General features: G+C 43.3%; 1 protein-coding gene and 1 non-coding gene across 2 annotated transcripts in view; one reads left to right on the top strand and one right to left on the bottom strand.

Annotated features, from left to right (window-relative positions):
• Window positions 1-21,968, top strand: part of LOC126236602 (cytochrome b5-related protein-like) — a 139,873-nt gene that overhangs the window by 81,576 nt on the left and 36,329 nt on the right. Inside the window, exon 2 of the mRNA XM_049946038.1 lies at window positions 9,389-9,593. Within this exon, the coding sequence (XP_049801995.1) occupies window positions 9,389-9,593 (205 nt within the window). The remainder of the gene's footprint in view (window positions 1-9,388; window positions 9,594-21,968) is intronic.
• Trnas-cga (transfer RNA serine (anticodon CGA)) lies at window positions 10,122-10,196 on the bottom strand. Its single transcript has one exon. It is a non-coding gene; the product is annotated as a tRNA-Ser (tRNA).

Consider the following 21,968-nt stretch of genomic DNA (forward strand, 5'->3'; position numbering starts at 1 on the left):
GCCTTGCAGCAGGTCCAGGTTCGATTCATTGTCGGGTCGGAGATTTTCTCCGCTCGGGGACTTGGTGTTGTGTTGTCCTCATCATCATCGACATGCAAGTTACCCATTGCGGTGTTAGCTGAAAAGACTTGCAGCTCTGCGACTCGACGGCCGAACTTCCTCATGTGGTGGCGGAAACTTTCAGGATACATTGCTCATACATAGCAGATAAAATATCTTTTTATTTCCTCGTTAGAGCTGCCTTTCTTCTTCTCTTCATAATCACTTTTCTCATGGAAAACAAACAGAAATAGAACGTAGCAGCGTTACATGAAATATTTAAAATAGGCCCTACCCTCTGGGTTACAGTATGAAAAGCTTTCCTAAATAAATTGTTCAAAATACCTTTCGTTACAAGGATACATGCATCAACCTGGCGTCACAGTGAATGCGTAATTCATTGACGTGTCCTGGAGAGCTGCGTATTGTTTCACAGCCCTCTACAGGACGGGCACGAAAACTCTGTACATCTGCACTGTGGTTCTGTACACGAGAGCTTTCTAATGCTCCCACAAACGAAAGTACTGTGGGTTTAGGTCCGGCGAGCGTGGAGGTCAAAAATTGGTTCACCTTTATCTACCCGTCTGTTACCGAAAGCGCTATTTGGAAGTCTACGAACCTTAACACTGAAATGAAGAGGGGCTCTATCATGCATGAAGTACATGTTTTCTCGCACTCGTAAAGGCACATGTTGTAGCAGAACAGGTAGAGTATTCTTTAGAAAAATCTGGTAAGTTACTGCGTCGTGCCTGGGTGGAAGAACACGAGGCTCTAACTGTCACCGACAATGCCGGCCCAAACGGTGACAGAAAATCTTTGTTGATGATGTGGTTCTCCAGGGATACATCATCCCATGAGAATTCATGCGACGACGAGTTGATGCATGTATACTGAGGTGACAGAAGTCATGGGATAGCGATATCCACATATACAGATGGCGGTAGTATCGCGTACACAAGGCACAAAAGGGCAGTGCATTGTCGGAGCTGTCATTTGTACCCCACTGATTCATGTGAAAAGGTTTCACTGGTGATTATGGCCGCACGACGTGAATTTACAGACTTTGAATGTGGAATGGTAGTTGGAGGTAGACGCAAGAGAGAGTTCATTTCGGAAATAGTTAGGAATTCAATATTACGAAATCCTCAGTGTCAAGAGTGTGCCGAGAAAACCAAATTTCAGGCATTACTCTCACCACGGAGAACGCAATGGCTTATGGCTTACACTTGACGACCTAGAGCAGCGGTATAGAGTTGTAAGTGCTAACAGACAGGTAAAACTACGTGAAATGAATGGCAGTAGACGACCGACCTGAGTGCCTTTGCTGATAGCACATCACCTGCAGCTCCTCTCCTGGGTTCGTGACCATATCATTTGGAGCCTTAACGACGGGAAAACCGTGGCATGGTCAGACGAGTCCCCATTTCAGTTGGTAAGATTGTCACACGAAGCCACGGATCCAAGTTGTCAAAAGGCACTTTGCAAGCTGGCTGTGGCTCCATAATGGTCGGGGGATGTGTTTACATGGAATGGACTGTATCCTGGTTATGTTTGGCTACTTGGAGACCATTCCAGCCACTCATGGACTTTATGTTCCCAAAAAATGAAGGAATTTTTGTGGATGACAATGCTCCACGTCACTGGACCACAATTATTCGCTACTGGTTCGAAGAACATTCTGGTGATTAGAAGGAGGCCGGCCTGTGTGACCGTGCGGTTCTAGGCGCTTCAGTCTGGAACTGCACGACGCTACGGTCGCAGGTTCGAATCCTGCCTCGGGCATGGATGTGTGTGATGTCCTTAGGTTAGTTAGGTTTAAGTTCTAGGGGACTGATGACCTCCGATGTTAAGTCCCATAGTGCTCAGAGCCATTCTTGATTAGAACGAATGATTTGGCCAGCCGGATCGCCAGACATGAATCCCATTGAACATTTACGGGACATAATCGAGAGTTCAATTCGTGCACAAAATCCTGCACCGGCAACATCGCCGCAACTCCTGACGGTTGTAGAGGCAGCATGGTTCAATGTTTCTGTAGGGGACATCCAACGACTTGTTGAGTATATGCCACGTCGAACTGCTGCACTAAGCCGGGAAAAAGGAGGTCCGACACGATATTAGGAGGTATCCCGTGACTTTATTACGTTAGTGTATAACGGAGGGCATTTGGAACATTTCATTTAGGAAAGTGTTTTTTAATACAAGCAAGAGGGTAGGGCCTGTTTTGAACATTTCATGTAATAAAATGTTTCATGCAATGCTGGTACGTTATGTTTCTGTGTGTTTCCCATGATTAATGTGAATGTGAAGAGAGTAGAAAATGTGGCCTAACATGGAAAGAAAGAGTTTTCGGATCATATCCATGTAACATATTTTCTTTGTCTATGTGTGAGGAATGTTTCCTATAAGTTTGGCCATAGCGTTTCGTTAAATCTTGTATAGCTCTACAAAACTCCCATTGCTGTTCTCAATCTACAACTTTGTATCCTATGCGTCTCGGTCCTTTCTAAGATCTGATGATTGATGTAAAACCGAAACCATTTATCAGTTTAAATAAATCAAAATGTGACCACAGATATGAATACTTCAGCTTATTTCGATACCTATGTTACCAGTAACCTCGGAAAATCGAAGTGACTCCATTGCATGACTCTAGATAACTCCATTTGATCGATCAGCACCTCCCCCAGCTAACTCTTTACTCCTCAATGTAATACAAGGCTCGTACTGGCCTGTGTACCCCATTTGACATATAACTAACATTGCTTACAAGGGAAACTCTCCACCGCTCACCCCTCAGATTTACCGGTAAGATGGGCGATCACAGATCAAACATAAAAACAGGAAGAAATTGTACTGAACTGCGAAGGAAAAAGCAAAATAGAAACACTGAACGGTTCAAGCTAAGAAGTGCAATATTGAACGAAAGTGGTCAGCCGTGGTGTCGTGGTTAAGCGGTCACAGTGTTGTACTGTCAAGTGGACGAGCCCTGTTCAAAACTCCCTCGGGTTATAAATTTTATTTTCTTTTTTTCAGAACATTATGAATTGTCCCTCTGGTCATTGAAATGTTTGTTCTCTCTCTGTAGTCTTAGCAGTTAATCATACTATGCATTGGTTATAGAATGGGAATCACGTTGTAAGAATACGTTACAGTCGCAAGTAAACGTGATGAATAGTGGGAGCAGGCGAGATGCTGCATAGACGTCTCACAGAAACGAAAAAAATAAATAAACTGGTGTGAACTACAATACAACAAAGGAATTCAACAGTCAAAACTCCTAAAACGGAATGCAACTTAAAAAGGTTAAAAACATATGTTTTGACAGAGCACAGAGGAACTGTGTGACTTTGAAACCGTTGCGTTCATTTTTTGCACCTTATGTGACAAACTGCTGTGTTTTACTCATTTCCTTGGGAGTGATCACATTCACATTCATTCGAACACCTAAATTGGGCAAGGAGGCATATCTCAGTCACTTACCAGGCGTACAAATTACATGCGTTGATAAGAGATTCCTATCATACGACACACGTACTGACATTAATGCCGTGTATGACACACCAGACTTGTTTTCCGATGGAGGGTTCGGTTGACGTGTCGCCTTGTCATAAAACGTTTGCGGTTCCCATTCGAAGGCCAATTCCTTTCGGTTGCTAATAGAGTAGTTGTGCAGAATCAACTGTCATTATAGGTTCCTTCTTTACTCCCCGCTGTTACAAGCGGACTTTACACCACGACACAGCCACAAATTTGAAAAAAAAAAAAAATTGGTACCAGGGAGGCTCGAAAAAGACTCGCTTACGTGTCACTCTAACACCATGACTACTTCACCACGACGAAGTTACTATTCCGATCTACCCTATAATTCCACTTCTTGTCATGTTTCAATTTCGCCTTTTTTTCATTGTTCCGTACACCTTCTTCCTGTTTTCATGCTTGATATGTGTTCAATTTTTGAAGAGCTGGGCACTGAGCCATCTTACCATTAAACATGAGGGGGGTACGATGGAGAGTTTCCCTTGTTAGAAAGAAAGAAAGAAAGAAAGAAAAGGGAAAGAGAGAGAGAGAGAGAGAGAGAGAGAGAGAGAGAGACAGAGAGAGACAGAGAGAGAGAGAGAGAGAGAGAGAGAGAGAACTAACTAGTACTGAGTGTAAGCTTGAGGGCGAAGAGTAATGTGGGCATTACTGTCGTCAGCGACAAATAGCGTTATTGCATGATGCGAGCTTGTTTCCAAAAAGACCGTCGATGTTTGCACTGTTGTGCATATATTTCAGAGCAATAGAAACGTATATGGAGGTAAGAAATCAAACGAACTGCACTTGGACTTTAACGAGCCGCAGAAGACTACGTTTGCCTTATACCAAGGTACTCAGAAAAAACACCTTAAGAGTCTATGAAATTAAAAGAAAAAAAAGCTAACTACAATTTTTTTTTGAAATTATTTGGATGACAAATAATATATTTACTAAAATTGGTAACTAGTTGCGGTTGTTCAAATGATCATCTTCAAGTCAATTACGCTAAAGTATTATATCTGTGTATAGAATACGGATTGACCGAATAGTCTCTCTAAATGGTAGATGCTCGTATAAGATTGGTTCAAATGGCTCTGAGCACTATGGGACTCAACTGCTGTGGTCATAAGTCCCCTAGAACTTAGAACTACTTAAACCTAACTAACTGAAGGACAGCACACAACACCCAGCCATCACGAGGCAGAGAAAATCCCTGACCCCGCCGGGAATCGAACCCGGGAACCCGGGCGTGGGAAGCGAGAACGCTACCGCACGACCACGAGATGCGGGCGCTCGTATAAGAGACAACGTCAATAAAATGCTGGCTACACCAACGTAATAAAAAACTGATCCAATGAAATTGCAATCAACTATAAAATATTTATACTTCGTCGTTACAAAACATAACTTGTCAGAACAAAACAAAAACAAGACTTGTTTGGGTTTTGTATAGATCACATTCAAGTTTGAGCAGCATGATCTACTTACATTGTTTCTCTTTGGTTTCCACAAGTTATTCTATAAGCTGACATAATACTTGAACATGACTGATCTGAAGATGGTTGTATGAACAGCTGAAATTACACTGTTCAGTCATATTAACGCGACCACCTGTCAAAAGCCTGAATAATCACCTTTTGCAGCGCGGACGGCTGAGAGGCGTGGTGGAACAGAGTTAAAGAGGTTCTGGAAGATATCGATAGGAATGTGGCGCTATTCCGATTGCAGTGTTGTGGCCAGCTGCGCTAGGTTCCTCTGTTGAAGAACCGTGGCGCAAACAGCCCGATCGTGGTGGTCCCACAGATTCTCGATTGGGTGTAAATCCGTGGAGCACTGCAGTTGTCTCCGCGCCTGCTTTGCATAGCACCATTTTGCCAGGGACGGTACAGTTTAACCACGGCGGCATGCTAACCCTTTCGCATCGTGCCATCTACCAGCTTGTGGGGGTGGTCATGCTCCGCAAGGATAGATGCATTCGTGTGTCGATTCATTGTGCCTTCTAGAATAACGAGATCACCCAGGGAATGTTACAGAAAACATTCCCCAGACTATAACGCTCCCTCCTCCAGCGTGGACTCTTTGCCTTCACGCGTTATACGCCGTACCCATCAACGGCCATATGTTCTATGTAACAAAAAAAAAAAAAATGATTCATCTGAAAAGGCCACCTGTCGCCACACAGTGGACGTCCAGTTGGATACTGGCGTGCAAATCCCAGCCTTCGTCACCGATGAGCAATGGTCAGCATGGCTACGTGAACCAGGCGCCTGCTGTGGAGGGCCACATCCAGCAATGTTCACTGATTGGTCTCTGAGGAGACACTGTTGGTAGCTCCTTAGTTCGTCTGGGCGGCCAGTTGCTCAACAGTTGCACGTCTGTTCGCCCATCCACATCTCTGTAGCCATCGTTCACCACTATTATCTATGCCCCGTGGAGCACTGCAGTTGTCTCCGCGCCTGCTTTGCATAGCACCATTTTGCCAGGGACGGTACAGTTTAACCACGGCGGCATGCTAACCGTTTACAGACTTAGCCATTTCGCAAATGCTTCCACCCTTGGCTCGAGAGCCAATAATGATGCCCATTTGGACGCCAGATAAATTGCTCTGTTCCTGCATTACAACGACTGCACTGTTTTCCATGTCCCCTCCCCCCCCCCCCCCCAATATGCTTTATATACCCTCCATTGCTACTGCTGCCGCAAGTAATCTGTGAGTGGTTATTGCACGTTTTCGTCGTACATAGGTAGTCGCCATATTAATGTGTTTCGACCATGCAGTTATCAAATTTTAACATCATACAGTAAGAGGATCCTTCAATAAGTAATGCAATACCCTTTTTTTCCAAAAACAGATCAGTTTTATTCCCGATTTCAATATCCCATATTATTCTCCATTCTTGTGGCTGCAATACTCTGTTTTTCAACATAATCTCCGTTCAGTGCGACGGCCTTACTCTACCTTATTGGAAGGCTCTTTATGCCCACTAGGTACCACTGTACTGGTCGACGTCGGAGCCAACGACTTGATGCATCAATAAGCTCCTCGTTATCCGCGGACTGCTTACCGTGGAGTGCATTCTTCATTCGGGCAAACGGATGGAAGTCGGAAGGTGCGAGATCCGGGGTGTAAAGTGGTTAAGGAAGAACAGTTTTGTGAGCTCTTTTCGGGTGCACACACTTTTGTGAGGCCATACAGTGTCATGGCGAAAGAGAATTTCGTTTGCATTTTTGTGGCAACGAACACGCTGAAGTTGTTTCGTAAGTTTCCTGAGGGTAGCAAAATAACTTCGGAGTTGATCGTTGCACCCCAAGGGGGGACATCAGACAGCAGTACCAACAGAGACGTCCACTAGTGCAGTGAGGTATTTGTGATCCGCTGATCGCCTCGAATGAGAGTGTCGGCATGTTCCAACAATGCAGCGGCACACGGGAGATCGGACACTTTACGTGACCTTGTTGCGCTTATGACAGACGCCTCGCCCAACGACTCACTGTGCTTTTGTTCACCACCTGGTCTCCCTAAACGTTTTGCATAATAATAAGGATTAAGGATAAGGAAGGGAACTTCATTTAATTTCTATAATAATGAGTGAGATCACCAACGAGTGCGATCTTTTTATACACTCCTGGAAATTGAAATAAGAACACCGTGAATTCATTGTCCCAGGAAGGGGAAACTTAATTGACACATTCCTGGGGTCAGATACATCACATGATCACACTGACAGAACCACAGGCACATAGACACAGGCAACAGAGCATGCACAATGTCGGCACTAGTACAGTGTATATCCACCTTTCGCAGCAATGCAGGCTGCTATTCTCCCATGGAGACGATCGTAGAGATGCTGGATGTAGTCCTGTGGAACGGCTTGCCATGCCATTTCCACCTGGCGCCTCAGTTGGACCAGCGTTCGTGCTGGACGTGCAGACCGCGTGAGACGACGCTTCATCCAGTCCCAAACATGCTCAATGGGGGACAGATCCGGAGATCTTGCTGGCCAGGGTAGTTGACTTACACCTTCTAGAGCACGTTGGGTGGCACGGGATACATGCGGACGTGCATTGTCCTGTTGGAACAGCAAATTCCCTTGCCGGTCTAGGAATGGTAGAACGATGGGTTCGATGACGGTTTGGATGTACCGTGCACTATTCAGTGTCCCCTCGACGATCACCAGTGGCGTACGGCCAGTGTAGGAGATCGCTCCCCACACCATGATGCCGGGTGTTGGCCCTGTGTGCCTCGGTCGTATGCAGTCCTGATTGTGGCGCTCACCTGCACGGCGCCAAACACGCATACGACCATCGTTGGCACCAAGGTAGAAGCGACTCTCATCGCTGAAGACGACACGTCTCCATTCGTCCCTCCATTCACGCCCGTCGCGACACCACTGGAGGCGGGCTGCACGATGTTGGGGCGTGAGCGGAAGACGGCCTAACGGTGTGCGGGACCGTAGCCCAGCTTCATGGAGACGGTTGCGAATGGTCGTCGCCGATACCCCAGGAGCAACAGTGTCCCTAATTTGCTGGGAAGTGGCGGTGTGGTCCCCTACGGCACTGCGTAGGATCCTACGGTCTTGGCGTGCATCCGTGCGTCGCTGCGGTCCGGTCCCAGGTCGACGGGCACGTGCACCTTCCGCCGACCACTGGCGACAACATCGATGTACTGTGGAGACCTCACGCCCCACGTGTTGAGCAATTCGGCGGTACGTCCACCCGGCCTCCCGCATGCCCACTATACGCCCTCGCTCAAAGTCCGTCAACTGCACATACGGTTCACGTCCACGCTGTCGCGGCATGCTACCATTGTTAAAGACTGCGATGGAGCTCCGTATGCCACGGCAAACTGGCTGACACTGACGGCGGCGGTGCACAAATGCTGCGCAGCTAGCGCCATTCGAAGGCCAACACCGCGGTTCCTGGTGTGTCCGCTGTGCCGTGCGTGTGATCATTGCTTGTACAGCCCTCTCGCAGTGTCCGGAGCAAGTATGGTGGGTCTGACACACGGGTGTCAATGTGTTCTTTTTTCCATTTCCAGGAGTGTAGTTGTCAACATCTTTCACCCACACTGAGACAGTTTCTGATTCATTTATTTTACGATGATTCCTGGTCCTGAGAACCAAAGGCATAGTCGACATGTAATACGATGAACCCTTATCTCTGTTGTAAACTTCACAAATCTGAAATGTCCGAGAAGCGATGACATCACGCTTTTACTTTATCGACTTTTGGTCCACGTACAAGAGCAGCGGTGACCCAGCCGTTACCGTGTTCATTCGTATCCTTGTTAGCGAGAGTGAAGTTCAAAACTTCACCGCAAAACACCGATGGCCCATGCAAGATGACTTGGGCGCCTACGTAATCTTTGGTAGTAATAGAAATATTGTCTATTGCTCTAGTTTTTCGCCAAAAGAAACTCAATGACAGCTGTCTGCTTGGAACGCTCCTCCGTTACAGACGCAGTTTTGTAGGCTAAGCATAGTGCCGCCACCCATGGGAACTTCGTGAAACTATAGTGGCTGAAGTGGGAATATTCCACTATGTCACACAGCAAGTTCTGCCATTTTCCACTTGAAATTTACCAAGAAAAAAAGTGTTGCATTACTTATTGAACGCCCATCGTATTTGCGACCTAGACAACTTAACAAAATTATGTAAGAAATTTAATTTTTTTAAATGCCATATAAGACTGCTTTTCGCCATTCCTGATAATGTAAGGTTTCTTTCTGGTTCACTCTTATAGCGTTCTGCAGTCTGAGGATTAACATATTGCAAAACAAAAGACGCAGCCGTGAATGTCGAATACGTGAAACTGTTTCTGTGTCCGCAGGGAAAAGTCCAGGTCGTCGCTGCCGGGCCTATGGAAGTACCCGTCCCTCCGCGATGGGCCTCTCCACACGGGAGGGATGTGGCTTCAGGGCCGGCGGGAGGATGATGGTGCGGAGGGCCTGTGGCGCGTCCACGACCGCCTCTACGACCTGTCCGGCTGGGAAAAGTCCCACCCTGGTGGCGCGGACTGGATCACACTCACCAAGGTATACCCAACAGTCTCCACTAACCGCACACACCTTAACTCGTGATCTAACTCACTTAGTAGGGCCTCATTTTCATATGAAATACGACCATACAGTGCAATGTCGTCAGCAGTAGCTTGTGGACACAATAGACTCGCCGTACGAGTCCGTTTTTATTTCCCGCGTGACTATAGTACAGTCGGTGAGAGTTGATTCCTCGCAGTTGGCAGCACATAGAGACACACGCAAAATCACATTACGTGAATGCGCGAGATGGCCGCGCCAAGAGTACTGCAACTATCAGGGAGTCTCTTCTACTATAGGGCGCTGCAGGCACAAGTAACTATGAGAATCAGTCACTAAGTTGCAACTATTACAAGGTGCCACGGGTGAGCATCAACATAACTTGTCGATTTAATGTCCGATGCCGGCTCGACTACCTGGCAATCAGAACGCTGTCCATTTACTCAGATAAGTAATTTAAGGTTCGAGCAAGGCATTAAAAGGAAATAAGGCACTCGTAAATGCATAATGGCTGATTAAAACTGTGTGCCGGGCCGAGACTCGAACTCGGGACCTTTGCCTTTCGCGGGCAAGTGCTCTACCAACTGAGCTACCCAAGCACGACTCACGCCCCGTCCTCACAGCTTTACTTCTGCCAGTACCTCATCTCCTACCTTCCAAACTTTACAGAAGCTCTCCTGCGAACCTTGCAGAACTAGCACTCCTGAAAGAACACACTCGGCACACAGTTTTAATCTGCCAGGAAGTTTCATATCAGCGCACACTCTGCTGCAGAGTGAAAATCTCATTCTGGAAACATCCCCCAGGCTGTGGCTAAGCCATGTCTCCGCAATATCCTTTCTTTCAGGAGTGCTTGTTCTGCAAGGTTCGCAGGAGAGCTTCTGTAAAGTCTGGAAGGTAGGAGACGAGGTACTGGCAGAAGTAAAGCTGTGAGGACGGGGCGTGAGTCGTGCTTGGGTAGCTCAGTTAGAAGAGCACTTGCCCTCTAAAGGCAAAGGTCCCCAGTTCGAGTCTCGGCCCGGCACACAGTTTTAATCTGCCAGGAAGTTTTATAATGGCTGCCGGCCTTGCAAAATCACTAATAGTAGCATCGATCACCTAGCTACAGAATTAACAGAGAATGTCCAGTCACTGTCCTGACACATATGTAACACACTTGCTGCTGACTCGGTTTGACGAACGTTTTGAATGGGCGAGAGCAGTCACGAAACCCACACAGTGGCGACCTATGTCATATCCAAAATATCGTGCAGGAGACTGAAAACTGATCCATATTTGATTTTAAGTATTTTCACTATTTCCTGGATTGTGATACACCAGTCTACCAGTCTTGAGCATCATAGTCTCGACTTCGTTTGCGATCGCTGGTTCTCCACAGAGATGATCTGCCACATCTTTCTCGTCGTTCTGACTTGTTCGATCGCGCTGGAAGGGTCTGCGCCATCTAACCACTGTGCAAAATGATGACGCATTGTTGCTGTATACTTCTACAAACTCAGCTTCGATAGTGGTTATGTTTTTCCCTTTCAAATGGAGAAGACGAATTACCGTACGACACGTCATTTTACGAGGGATATTTTTCTTCCAAGGTCCGATCGGTCGCGAAATGGAAACCCCAGTGACAATTAAATATTTTTTATTTTCAAAATTTAGCTAAACCTTCTAGCTACTTCTCTATCTACTCGCCGCTCCGACTTAGATATTTTTGTCGTAGCTTTGTACTAAGTTTCAATACCTTCGTCATAGAAGCAGCCGACTGTGGTTTCCGCCAATTCTCTAGCTGATATGCAGCTCGTTATCTGTGACAAAATGCTGACCTCATAGCCCGCTGTCCATGCGAGCAAGGAGATGAAAATCAGAGGAAGCCAAGTCCGGGCTCTATCGTGGGTGGTCAAACATTTTACATCGAAAACACTGTATGAGCGTCTTTGTTACAGCTACAGTGGGCGGCCTAGCACTGTTATGATGAAGGACGCCCCATGATATCATTCCTCTTCGCTTGTTCCGAATTTCCCTTCGTAGACGGTTTCCTTGGCTCGCTTGATTCCCTCGATGATCAAGATCATCGGCTGACAATCGCCTCTTTCTTCACAACCTGCATCATGAATGTTCCCACGAGTACGGTGCCAAGGAGAGAACGAGATAACCTCAAAAGACCTATTCTTTAATGCTACAGCTGATGCAATTATGAATCTCATATTCAAGGTCACTGTCAATACTTGTCGAGGTCATTGCTGAGGGGAAGGGGGGCGAGAAGCATAGAGGTGGGGAATGAAGAGGAGGCTAGGGGAGGGGGAGTGGAGGTAGAGGATGACCAATCACGTTTCGTCAGTGTCATCGAACTGTCTGCCAGTCATTTAGTGGCCACGGGACAATGATGTCTTGCACAATAGCGAGACCGTCTCCCTTTGATCAATTTTGATTTTTAAAATTCGATTGCGTGTCACTATTTTCTGTCTGCACTTCACATAGATAGGAAAACAATGTCTCTACACTTCCAACTATCTAGTTTCTACTACTTTTCAAGGTGAACCAACAATCCGCATCCCCTACACGTAGATCATCGTACATAGGTGACTTTTTTGGATTTATTCCATGGTGGCGGATAACAAATATTCTACTAAAAAAATTTATTAACTTTTCGCATATATTTACCCACTTCCTTGGAGCCCTCCTGACAATACCCTTGTCTCTGATGAATACTCTACATCTACATCTACATTTATACTCCGCAAGCCACCCAATGGTGTGTGGCGGAGTGCACTTTACGTGCCACTGTCATTACCTCCCTTTTCTGTTCCAGTCGCGTATGGTTCGCGGGAAGAACGACTGTCTGAAAGCCTCCGTGCGCGATCGAATCTCTCTCTATTTTTACATTCGTGATCTCCTCGGGAGATCTCGCCGTTGAGAACAACATACTGGGTTCTATTACTTAAGAAGTCTTGGAGTCACGTATCTATGAACTTATTCCATATCCTCGTATCTTCGTTAAGAGCCTTCATGAGACACGGTGTTAAATACTGTCCGGAAATCTAGAAATGTGGAATCTGCCTTTTGCTCTTCATCCATTGTTCTCAGTATATCATGTGAGAGAAGAGCAACCTGAAATAGTTCAAATGGCTCTGAGCACTATGGGACTTAACTTTTGAGGTCATCAGCCCCCTAGAACGTATAACTACCTAAACCGAACTAACCTAAGGATATCACACACATCCATGCCCGAGGCAGGATTTGAACCTTCGACCGTAGCGGTTGCGCGGGTCCAGACTGTAGCGCCTAGGACTGCTTGGCCACTCCGGCCGGCTCGGCAACCTGAATTTGACATGAATGATGCGTTCTGAAACATAAGCTTCTCAGTCTGAAGAAAATTTATTTGTTCTAAATGAGAGTATGTTCAAGGAGTCTGCAGCAAAACGAAGTTAGAGATATTTGTCTGTAATTTTGCAGGTCCGTTTGTAACGCTACCGCCCTCTAACGGACGTGCGTTAGCTGTATAAAGCCTGTACTGTAATAAGTTCACGGGCTTCACCTTATAAACAAGGATTTTAGTACATAAATTGACCGCGTGTACCTAATAGAAGCAAGATCGGACTTGTAATCAGTAAATAACTACAGTGATGCATCAAGCAAATGTATAGTATAATTGCGCGTTCGCATGGACAAGAAGTACACACAGTAGATGCTACCGTTAATTAATAATTCGGTCGCCAGCCTACTTAGGCAATGAGTGAGTTTTTCCTTGTACAATTGGGTGCATATACAAGCATAGTAACCTGTAGTAATAATGCGTTATATGGCAAAGTTTGGAACCAGAAAAATCCACTGAACTAAAGCTTTCTCTTTTTGTACTAATTTGGACGAGCTAAATTCACACAACACCACACTGCAATGATTACTACGAACTGCATTTAGTATATTGATCAGACTGAAATCGGGCATAGATTGCCCTAGGATAAGCAGTTTTGAAACCCACATACAATGTCACTATTAAAATTGAAAAACAACACTAATGCACTTAGGATTAATGAAGAACTTAACTTTACTGGTCAAATCTGATCAGCACATTTCAAGGTTTGAAAGAATGAACAAGAACAAGGGGGGGGGGGCCCTGAAACTGTTATGGTCAAATGGTTCAAATGGCTCTGAGCACTATGGGACTCAACTGCTGAGGTCATTAGTCCCCTAGAACTTAGAACTAGTTAAACCTAACTAACCTAAGGACATCACAAACATCCATGCCCGAGGCAGGATTCGAACCTGCGACCGTAGCGGTCTTGCGGTTCCAGACTGCAGCGCCTTTAACCGCACGGCCACTTCGGCCGGCTCTGTTATGGTCGTTATACTGAAACTGTTAATTACTAAAAGTCAAATTAACACTCAAATTTCTCAATCAATGGATAACCAATCTTTTGTTTTACTTCTGAATAATTTAACTGTCATTAGTTCTGCCTCAAGTTAATTAAATAGCATCGATAACTCAATTCAAAAGACTATCTTTCAGTTTATTTATACTTCTACCAACATTTGCAATAGTTCACAGAACTATTGCATTTCTTTATAGCAAAAGTTTGATTGCTGATAATTCTCATTTGCACTAATTATAAACTTTCAGTTCAGGATACTCGGGTTGCACAATACGAGGTAAGGATCCTGTCTAGGTCAGTGATCAGGATAAGTCATGGCTAAAGCAATTCTGGTAAAATTCACGTTATTATTACACAATTAGAAACAGTTTCGACACTGGTCCACACATTTACACTTCTAAAGATGAAATAAAGGTTTGACCTGTGCAAGTCGGTGCGGCGGTTGGCGGGCAGCGAGATTACGGGCAGCACGGCACACATACAAGCGCGGCTAAGGCTCACGCTACATAGGCACTTTCCATCTTCTTAGCGTCGTAATCTTTCCAATATTGTGCCTCAGAATATAGCCATGCCAGGTAGTCATCGGAATCGGGGCATCCGAGGCTCAATGTAATCCACTTTTCCTAGGTAGCCTCCTCGGTACAGTACTTGTTCCTCGGATCAATTTACCACTCCGACTCTTACTGACTCTCGCCTCCGACTGACTGACTGTGCCCGTTGCGCCGAACCGCGCCCAGTGTGCGTTTTCCCGCGCTCGCTTGCCTCCACCTTTTCCCGCTCCCCTACAGGTAGGGTATTCACCACAGGTTTTCTATTACACATATTCTAATGCATTACCTACGTATGGACCAAGTGTTTAAATTACAATTTCCACATTTTACAATATTTTTAACATTAAGTACACTTTCTTTTGATTATCACATTCTCTGAAATCTAACATAAATAATAATATTCATTACAAAAGTTACTCGCAGTTTCTTTAACATCACTATACGAGCCGAAAAAGAAGTTCAAAACCCTGCCAACATTAACTTATCTAAATTCATAGAGGAAAAAATTATTATAGATACAGTTGTCGTTACACATGCCCCTGTTTCCAGTAATTTTCACAACGTGTAAATTTAATGGGAACACTAAATATTACATTTATACAGTTGTTCTGAATCCTTTTTACGTAAATGTCCAAAATTTTATACCACCTACTTCCTTTCACTCACATTATATAGGTCTATATTTTTTTAACATACCAAAAACATTTACTTGTCATTTACTCAAGTGCCTTTTGCACAGTCCAACTTATCATCATAACATTACTAAAATAGTAATTTAATTATTTTTCCTAAATTTATCAAAGAAATAATTTAAAACTATGGAATACAAACATTTAATTACAAAACAATTGCATATTTTGTACACACTATAAAATAATTTGTCGCTGCTTGTTTTGAATAGCAGTCCATTTCCTTACTTGCTAAACAAAGTACACACACACATATTGAAAAAATTTAAATACACCTATTTGCTGCCTATTATGCGGATTTGGGCAGTCCTTTTCACTTCATATTGTCACTTCTTCTGGATCATATTTACAATTTTCCATCGACTATTTATCTGCCCTCATTAGTATTTGGCAGTCCTTCATATCATGGTTCATACACTGCCCATTTTCCTTTTTGACAGGCCCATCTTTTATCTGGCTTATAGCCTTTATCCTTTCTCCATACATTTTTACAGTTACGGTACAAGTGGTAATCTGAAACTTACATAACTACATTAGCACACTTTCAAGGGTATACAGACATTTACAAAGATTAGTTACTTTTAGAATAACTTGGGTTCAGCATAAGATACAGCACATTTATTGCCAGTCGTTTTCTGATTATTCTTATTTCACTCATTTCTAGGAACATACAGTTTCAGGTCCACAATATTTCTTACACCTAAAGGTCTTTTGGATTTTGGGTAGATCAGGTAGTAAGCATTGTCGTGTGGAACATTCTGTATTATATATGGTCCATTATAAATATATTTAAATTTTGAAATTTCATGGTTTAGTTCACTAGACTTTTCGTGGGTTTTTAAAAGAACATAATCTCCAATTTTAAATTTTGAAACTTTTAAATTTTTATTGTGTCTTTTAGATCTAGCTTCAGCTTTTTGCTTTGCCCTTTTTATCACCAATTCTTTCTTTTGATTCAACCCCAAACTTGTACAAGGTGGAAACTCTAGTTTTTCTTCAATTAAACTTTTACTACTTCTGTCTAACAAAATTTCTTCCGGAGGAAATCCTGTAGTTTCATGATGTAATGTATTCATGACATTCTCAAAATCCGATATAAATCTGCCCCAGGCTCTATGATTGTGACTACAGTATGTTCTACACAATCTCCCGATTTCTCGCATGTACCGTTCAACCGGGTTGCTTGCAGGATGGTAGGCGGCAATATATTTAACCTCCACACCAACTTTCTCCATTCCCTCCTTCCAAATTTTGGATATGAACTGGGGTCCATTGTCAGATAGTACTGCTTTGGGTTTCCCGATGGTCCTGAAGTATTCGACCATCCTACTAAATACAGCTTTTGCTGTCGCTTTTTTCAAGGAGTATAATTTCACAAATTTTGAAAATACTTCCAAAATCACAAAAATATATGCACAATTTCCCGAAGTCTTTGGGAGGGGACCATATAAATCCACCGATAATAAGTCTAGGGTGTCTTCAGGCAACGTACTTTGCATTAGTCCCCTACTAGTTTTGTTCGGCACTTTGGCCTTTTGACAGACATCGCATGACTTAATTCGTTCCTTTACCTTCTTACTCATACTACCAGTAATCACTATTACATTGTTCAATTTATCTAGACATTTCTTTGGCCCACTATGCCCCAATGCTAAATGAAAATAATCTATGACCTCAGTATCAAACTGGTGTGGCCAACATACTCTCCATTCCTCAGTGGCTAAATCTTTCCTCCTATATAAAATGCCCTTATAAATTTTATAATACTTCTTAATTTGAGGATATTGCACACTGTCAAATTTTACCTTCACTGATTTCCAGGTTGAATCCTCATTCTGATGGTATCTCATATTTTTACATATCTGCTCCATTTTCCTCTTTCCTGAAACCTCTTTCATATACCTTATCTGAAAAGTACCCTCTTCACCATTTTCATTTGGCACTTCACTCATACCATTAGGCAATCGAGATAAAGCATCTGCCACATAATTCTCAGTACCTTTGACATAATAAATTTCGTAATCAAATTGTTGTAGGTATAACGCCCAACGAGTTAGTCTACCATTTAGTAAACGGCAATCTTTAAGAAAAGTTAAAGCTTTGTGGTCAGTATGTATGACGAGCTTATGGCCCCACAGATAATTTCTAAATTTCTTTAGCCCCCATATAATGGCTAAAGCTTCCTTTTCCGAAATAGTGTAGTTTCTCTCGTATTTTGTTAGAGTTCTACTTGCAAACGCGATAGTCCTGTGTTCGATTTCTTCGTCATTACAGATTTCTTGGAAAATTTCTATACCAATTCCATAAGCACTGCTGTCAGTACTCATATGGAAAGGTTCTGAGAGTATGGGGTGATGCAAAATATTGTCACTCAAAAGTTCGTATTTTAATTTTTCGAAATCCCTCATACACCCTTCAGTCCACACAAAAGCACTAATTTTCTTAAGTAGATTATTCAAATGAGGACTATTAAAAACTTGCCCTTTGACGAATTTTCTATAGAATCCACATAAACCTAAAAAGGCTTTCAATTGTTTTCTATTTCTAGGAACTGGACACCCTGATATTGCACTTAACTTTTCCGGATCTTTTCCAATGCCGTTTGTAGTAATAATGTGCCCCAGAAACTTTATTTCCGATTTTACAAATTCACATTTCTTCCACTTAAGTGTCATGCCCCCTGCTTGTAGAGCAACAAAAACTTTTCGCAATAACTCGCAATGCTCTTGCCATGTTTCTGTAGCAATCAGTAAATCGTCTACATAAATGGTTAGCCGGGAACTCAGTTCTCTCCCCAACACAAAGTCCAGTGCCCTAATAAATACTGCCACAGATGTGCTAAGCCCGAACGGCACTACTTTATACTGATAGCATTTCCCGGCAAATAGAAAAGCAGTATATTTACGGGATTCTTTACTTAATGGGATTTGCCAATATCCGGCTGTCATATCCAGACTGGTTAAATATTTCACGTTATAAAATTTTTGGAGCATTTCGTCCAGATTTTCAGGTCTGTCAATTTCCTTCTTTACAATTTTGTTTAAAGTCCTGGCGTCGATAACTACTCTCACTCCCCCATCCCTTTTGTTCACTATGATAAGGGGACTATTATACTCGCTGCTACTTCGTTCGATTACCCCCCACTCTATCATTTTATCTATTTCTACTTGAACAGCCTGCCTCTTTGATATGGGTATCGAAAACGGTCTTACGAAAAAAGGTTTATGCTCTATGGTTTCAATCTGGTATTCAAAATCCTTAACTAGGCCAGGTTTGTCCGAAAATACGGGGCTGTTATTATCTAAAATTTCAAGCAATTCTGCTTTCTGTTCGGTAGATATTCCCTCTACATTTTCCACCATCCCCTTAAATTCATGCCCCTGCTCGTCACTCTCATTTAATATTCTCTGGACATGGTACACCTCGTACTTGTTTGTCAACCCATCATTCCCTTGGTCGATTTCCAACAACAAAGAATCGATCTCAGACTCAAACACTTTCCCACTTTCCTCAAAACTTAATTCCACATTCCTAAATGTACTATTAATTTTGATCACTCCCTGGCTACAATCAATGATAACCTTTTCTTTATCCAACCAATCTATCCCCAAAATCATTTCAGCACTCAAGTCTGGCACAACCAAAAAATCGTGTTCAAATTTTTGTCCTTTTATACTAAATTCAACCAAAATCTGGTTCTTTACCGGCTTACTAGCCTTACCAGTTGCACCAACAATTTTTACACCTGTCACTGACATAATTACTAGCCCAGGCTTATCACAAATGTGTTCGAAAAATGACTGAGAAATTGCACTTATCTGAGACCCAGTATCAAGAAGTACTTGCAATTTCACGTTATAAATTTCAACTGGTATTATAGTTTGTCTAACCGTCGCATGTTTTTCATTACCGTGGTCTTCCTTGAGCAAATCCGGGTCGACGATAACATCGTCCCAAGATATGCTTTTCACATTCACCTTGCATATATCTGGCGGTTTCTTGGGTTCCGGAAGTTCAAAGTTATTAATTACCTGAACTCTTTGCGAAATCAACCCTGAGTCGTCTGGTGGTTCTTTCTTTCTCTGTTCTGTTTCAACGTCTGGATTTTGTTTTGATACATTGTCATCGTTAGGTACAATATCGACATTAACTGCATCCCCTTTATCTTCACTGATCTTCTCATATCCTCTTTTAGTAAAAGTATATTTACTTTCGTTTACACCTAAAAATTCATCTTCACTAGAATCACCACTACCTTCTTCCTCAACCTCAGATTCACTTAAGTACGCTACTTTTGCACAATAGGGAGAGTTAGTACATTCATTTTCGTCCGTATTTGCGTACCTTTCATCATCCGAACTATCGTCGGAATCCGACCATTCCGGATCGCTTTCAGGTTCTAACATAAAAGCTTTTCTGAGACAGGCACTAAGTTCCTCCTCTGTATTGTCGTCAGGCATGGATTTTAACTCAATGTCCTCTTTTGGCAATACGGCCTCATCCTCAGCTTTATTCACATCCACTGTGACTTCATATTCGGTATAATCCTCGTGGACTTTGATTACTTTCATGTAATCATCTGCCCCTTCTCCACGGTGCCTCTCGGTAGCAGTTTGTACTATTGGCGGACTGTTAGCAGAAGTCATTTCTTCGTCAATGCTGAGGATTTCATCCTCCAAATCCTTCCCATTCTTAATCTGCCTCTTATTGACGGCCCGCGTACTTTGCGCGGCGCTATTTATTCTCTCCCCTTCCAATTCGGGCCACGTCCCCTTATCGACGTCCCTACTATCTCCTTTTCCACTAACTAATTTCTTTGCCTCATATTCCTTCTTAAAATCCTCCCACTCACATTGCTTTAGGCCCTTGTACAGATCGTCGATCTGCACATGCCAATCAGTTACTTCTGCTAATTCATCCTCGCCTTTTCTCTCATTGCAAACACTGCTAACCGCACCTCTCTGCGTATTCACGGTTTCCTTTATCGTTTCCTTTGCCACGGAATTATCACTCGTAAAATTTTCATTAGCCCTGACGGCTATGTTCATATCTACTGCTGCCGTATTTCCAGCGGCTTCTTTCCTAACAGATGTTCTGCTAGGCTTGGCCGTTGCCCTCTGATGCTCCACTCGCCTGTTAACATGTAGCGTTCTGTGCGGCAGAAATGACTCATTCTGGCTCGCAGCTGACGCTTGTTTCGCCACAATACGTCGCGGCGTCCCGTGCCTGTCCCTAGCCTGTCTTATTACATTACGGTCGGTCCGGTATCTTTTCTCAAATCGTGGCCGGTATGTATTGTCCGCTTCCGTTTGGCCCGCAACGTTCGCGGAAATTAGTTTCCCGCGTCGTTATTACTTTGCGCGGTATACCCTCTACCGCGACCTGAATAATTTCCTCTTCCTCTACCTCTGCCTCTACCTCTTTGTAACATATTGACGCGAAATCCTTCGCCGTCATTTCGTTCGTCATTATTACGATTATTACGATGGCCAAAATTTTGATAATTGGCACGACTTTCGCGCCAATGGTCTTCGTCTTCGACCCTTTCTAGAAATGCTTGGAAGCTACGATGATTGCTTCCCACATACCTCTTTGAATCCTCCGGAAGCTTTTTATATAGCTCCCAGATAATTTCCGAATCTGATCTTCGGCCTCTTAAATGCGTCAATTTCCGGTACCAATGCTCGCAGAAATCTTTCAAAGAGTTCCTGCCCCTGTTATCATGCTGTTTGGCCATTATGAACTCCCGCCATAAATGGTCCTGCTTTTGTTCAGACCAATATTCTTCCGTAAATCTTTGCCTAAATTCTTCGAACGTCATTCGTTCGGTGTCCAAATTAATTCCCCAGCGCTTAGCGTCACCTGCTAAGGCGCTAATTACAACGTTTATCTTTTCCTGATTAGACAAGTGTTCAGGAAATATTCTCTCGCAATTTTTGATAAAATCTAACGGATGCCACCCGTTATGTTTTTTGGCTGGATCGAAGCATTCCTCGCCTTCTAACAGCTTCGTAATCGGTGTGCTATTACAGACAACACCAGGCCCATCTTTAATTTTATTCTCAAGGTCAAAAATTTTGCCTTGAATTTTCGAAGAATTTTGTTCACATTCGGTAACTCTCTCGCCTAAATCTTTTTCAGTGTCTGAAACTGCCCTTTTCAACTGTGAAATTCCGTGTTGACATTCGTTTACGATCTCAGATTTGAGACCGAAAACTTTTTCGTCTACTTTTGTTTCTACCAGGGGCTCTACTTTCTCTTGGATGTTGAGAATTTCAACATCGAACCTACTGTTAATGTTAACAATTTCCCCCTGCATAGTATCCATATTTTTGTTAATGGTATCAACTTCAAGTTTCAGAGTATTTACCACAGAATTTAAATTACCCACTTTTTGTTCTACCTGTTCTATTTGTTTACTAATTTTAATTCCCTGTCCTTCAACCTGTGCTTCAATTCGATCCACGTGTGTTTTGAGCTGCTCGTCAACGTGCGTTTTAAGCTGATTAACCTGATTGCCGACTTGTTTTTGAAGTTGCTCATTTTGTGTTTTGAGTTGTTCACTCTGTCCTGCAATTTGTTTGGTTAATTGTTCAAATAAGTCGTTCATGCTTAAAATTTTTACACTGTTTTGTTCTACGGAATCCGTGTGTTCCGGTTCTACTTCAGAAGTTTCTTTCGGTTCTTTCTTTATCTGTGGTGAATCAAACATGTCAGTGGATTCGTTCACGTACCCACTATCATCTACCAAGTCACCCTCTACTTCCT

This window comes from Schistocerca nitens, chromosome 2 (genome assembly GCF_023898315.1).
Source record: "Schistocerca nitens isolate TAMUIC-IGC-003100 chromosome 2, iqSchNite1.1, whole genome shotgun sequence".
Classification (NCBI taxonomy): Eukaryota; Metazoa; Arthropoda; class Insecta; order Orthoptera; family Acrididae; genus Schistocerca; species Schistocerca nitens.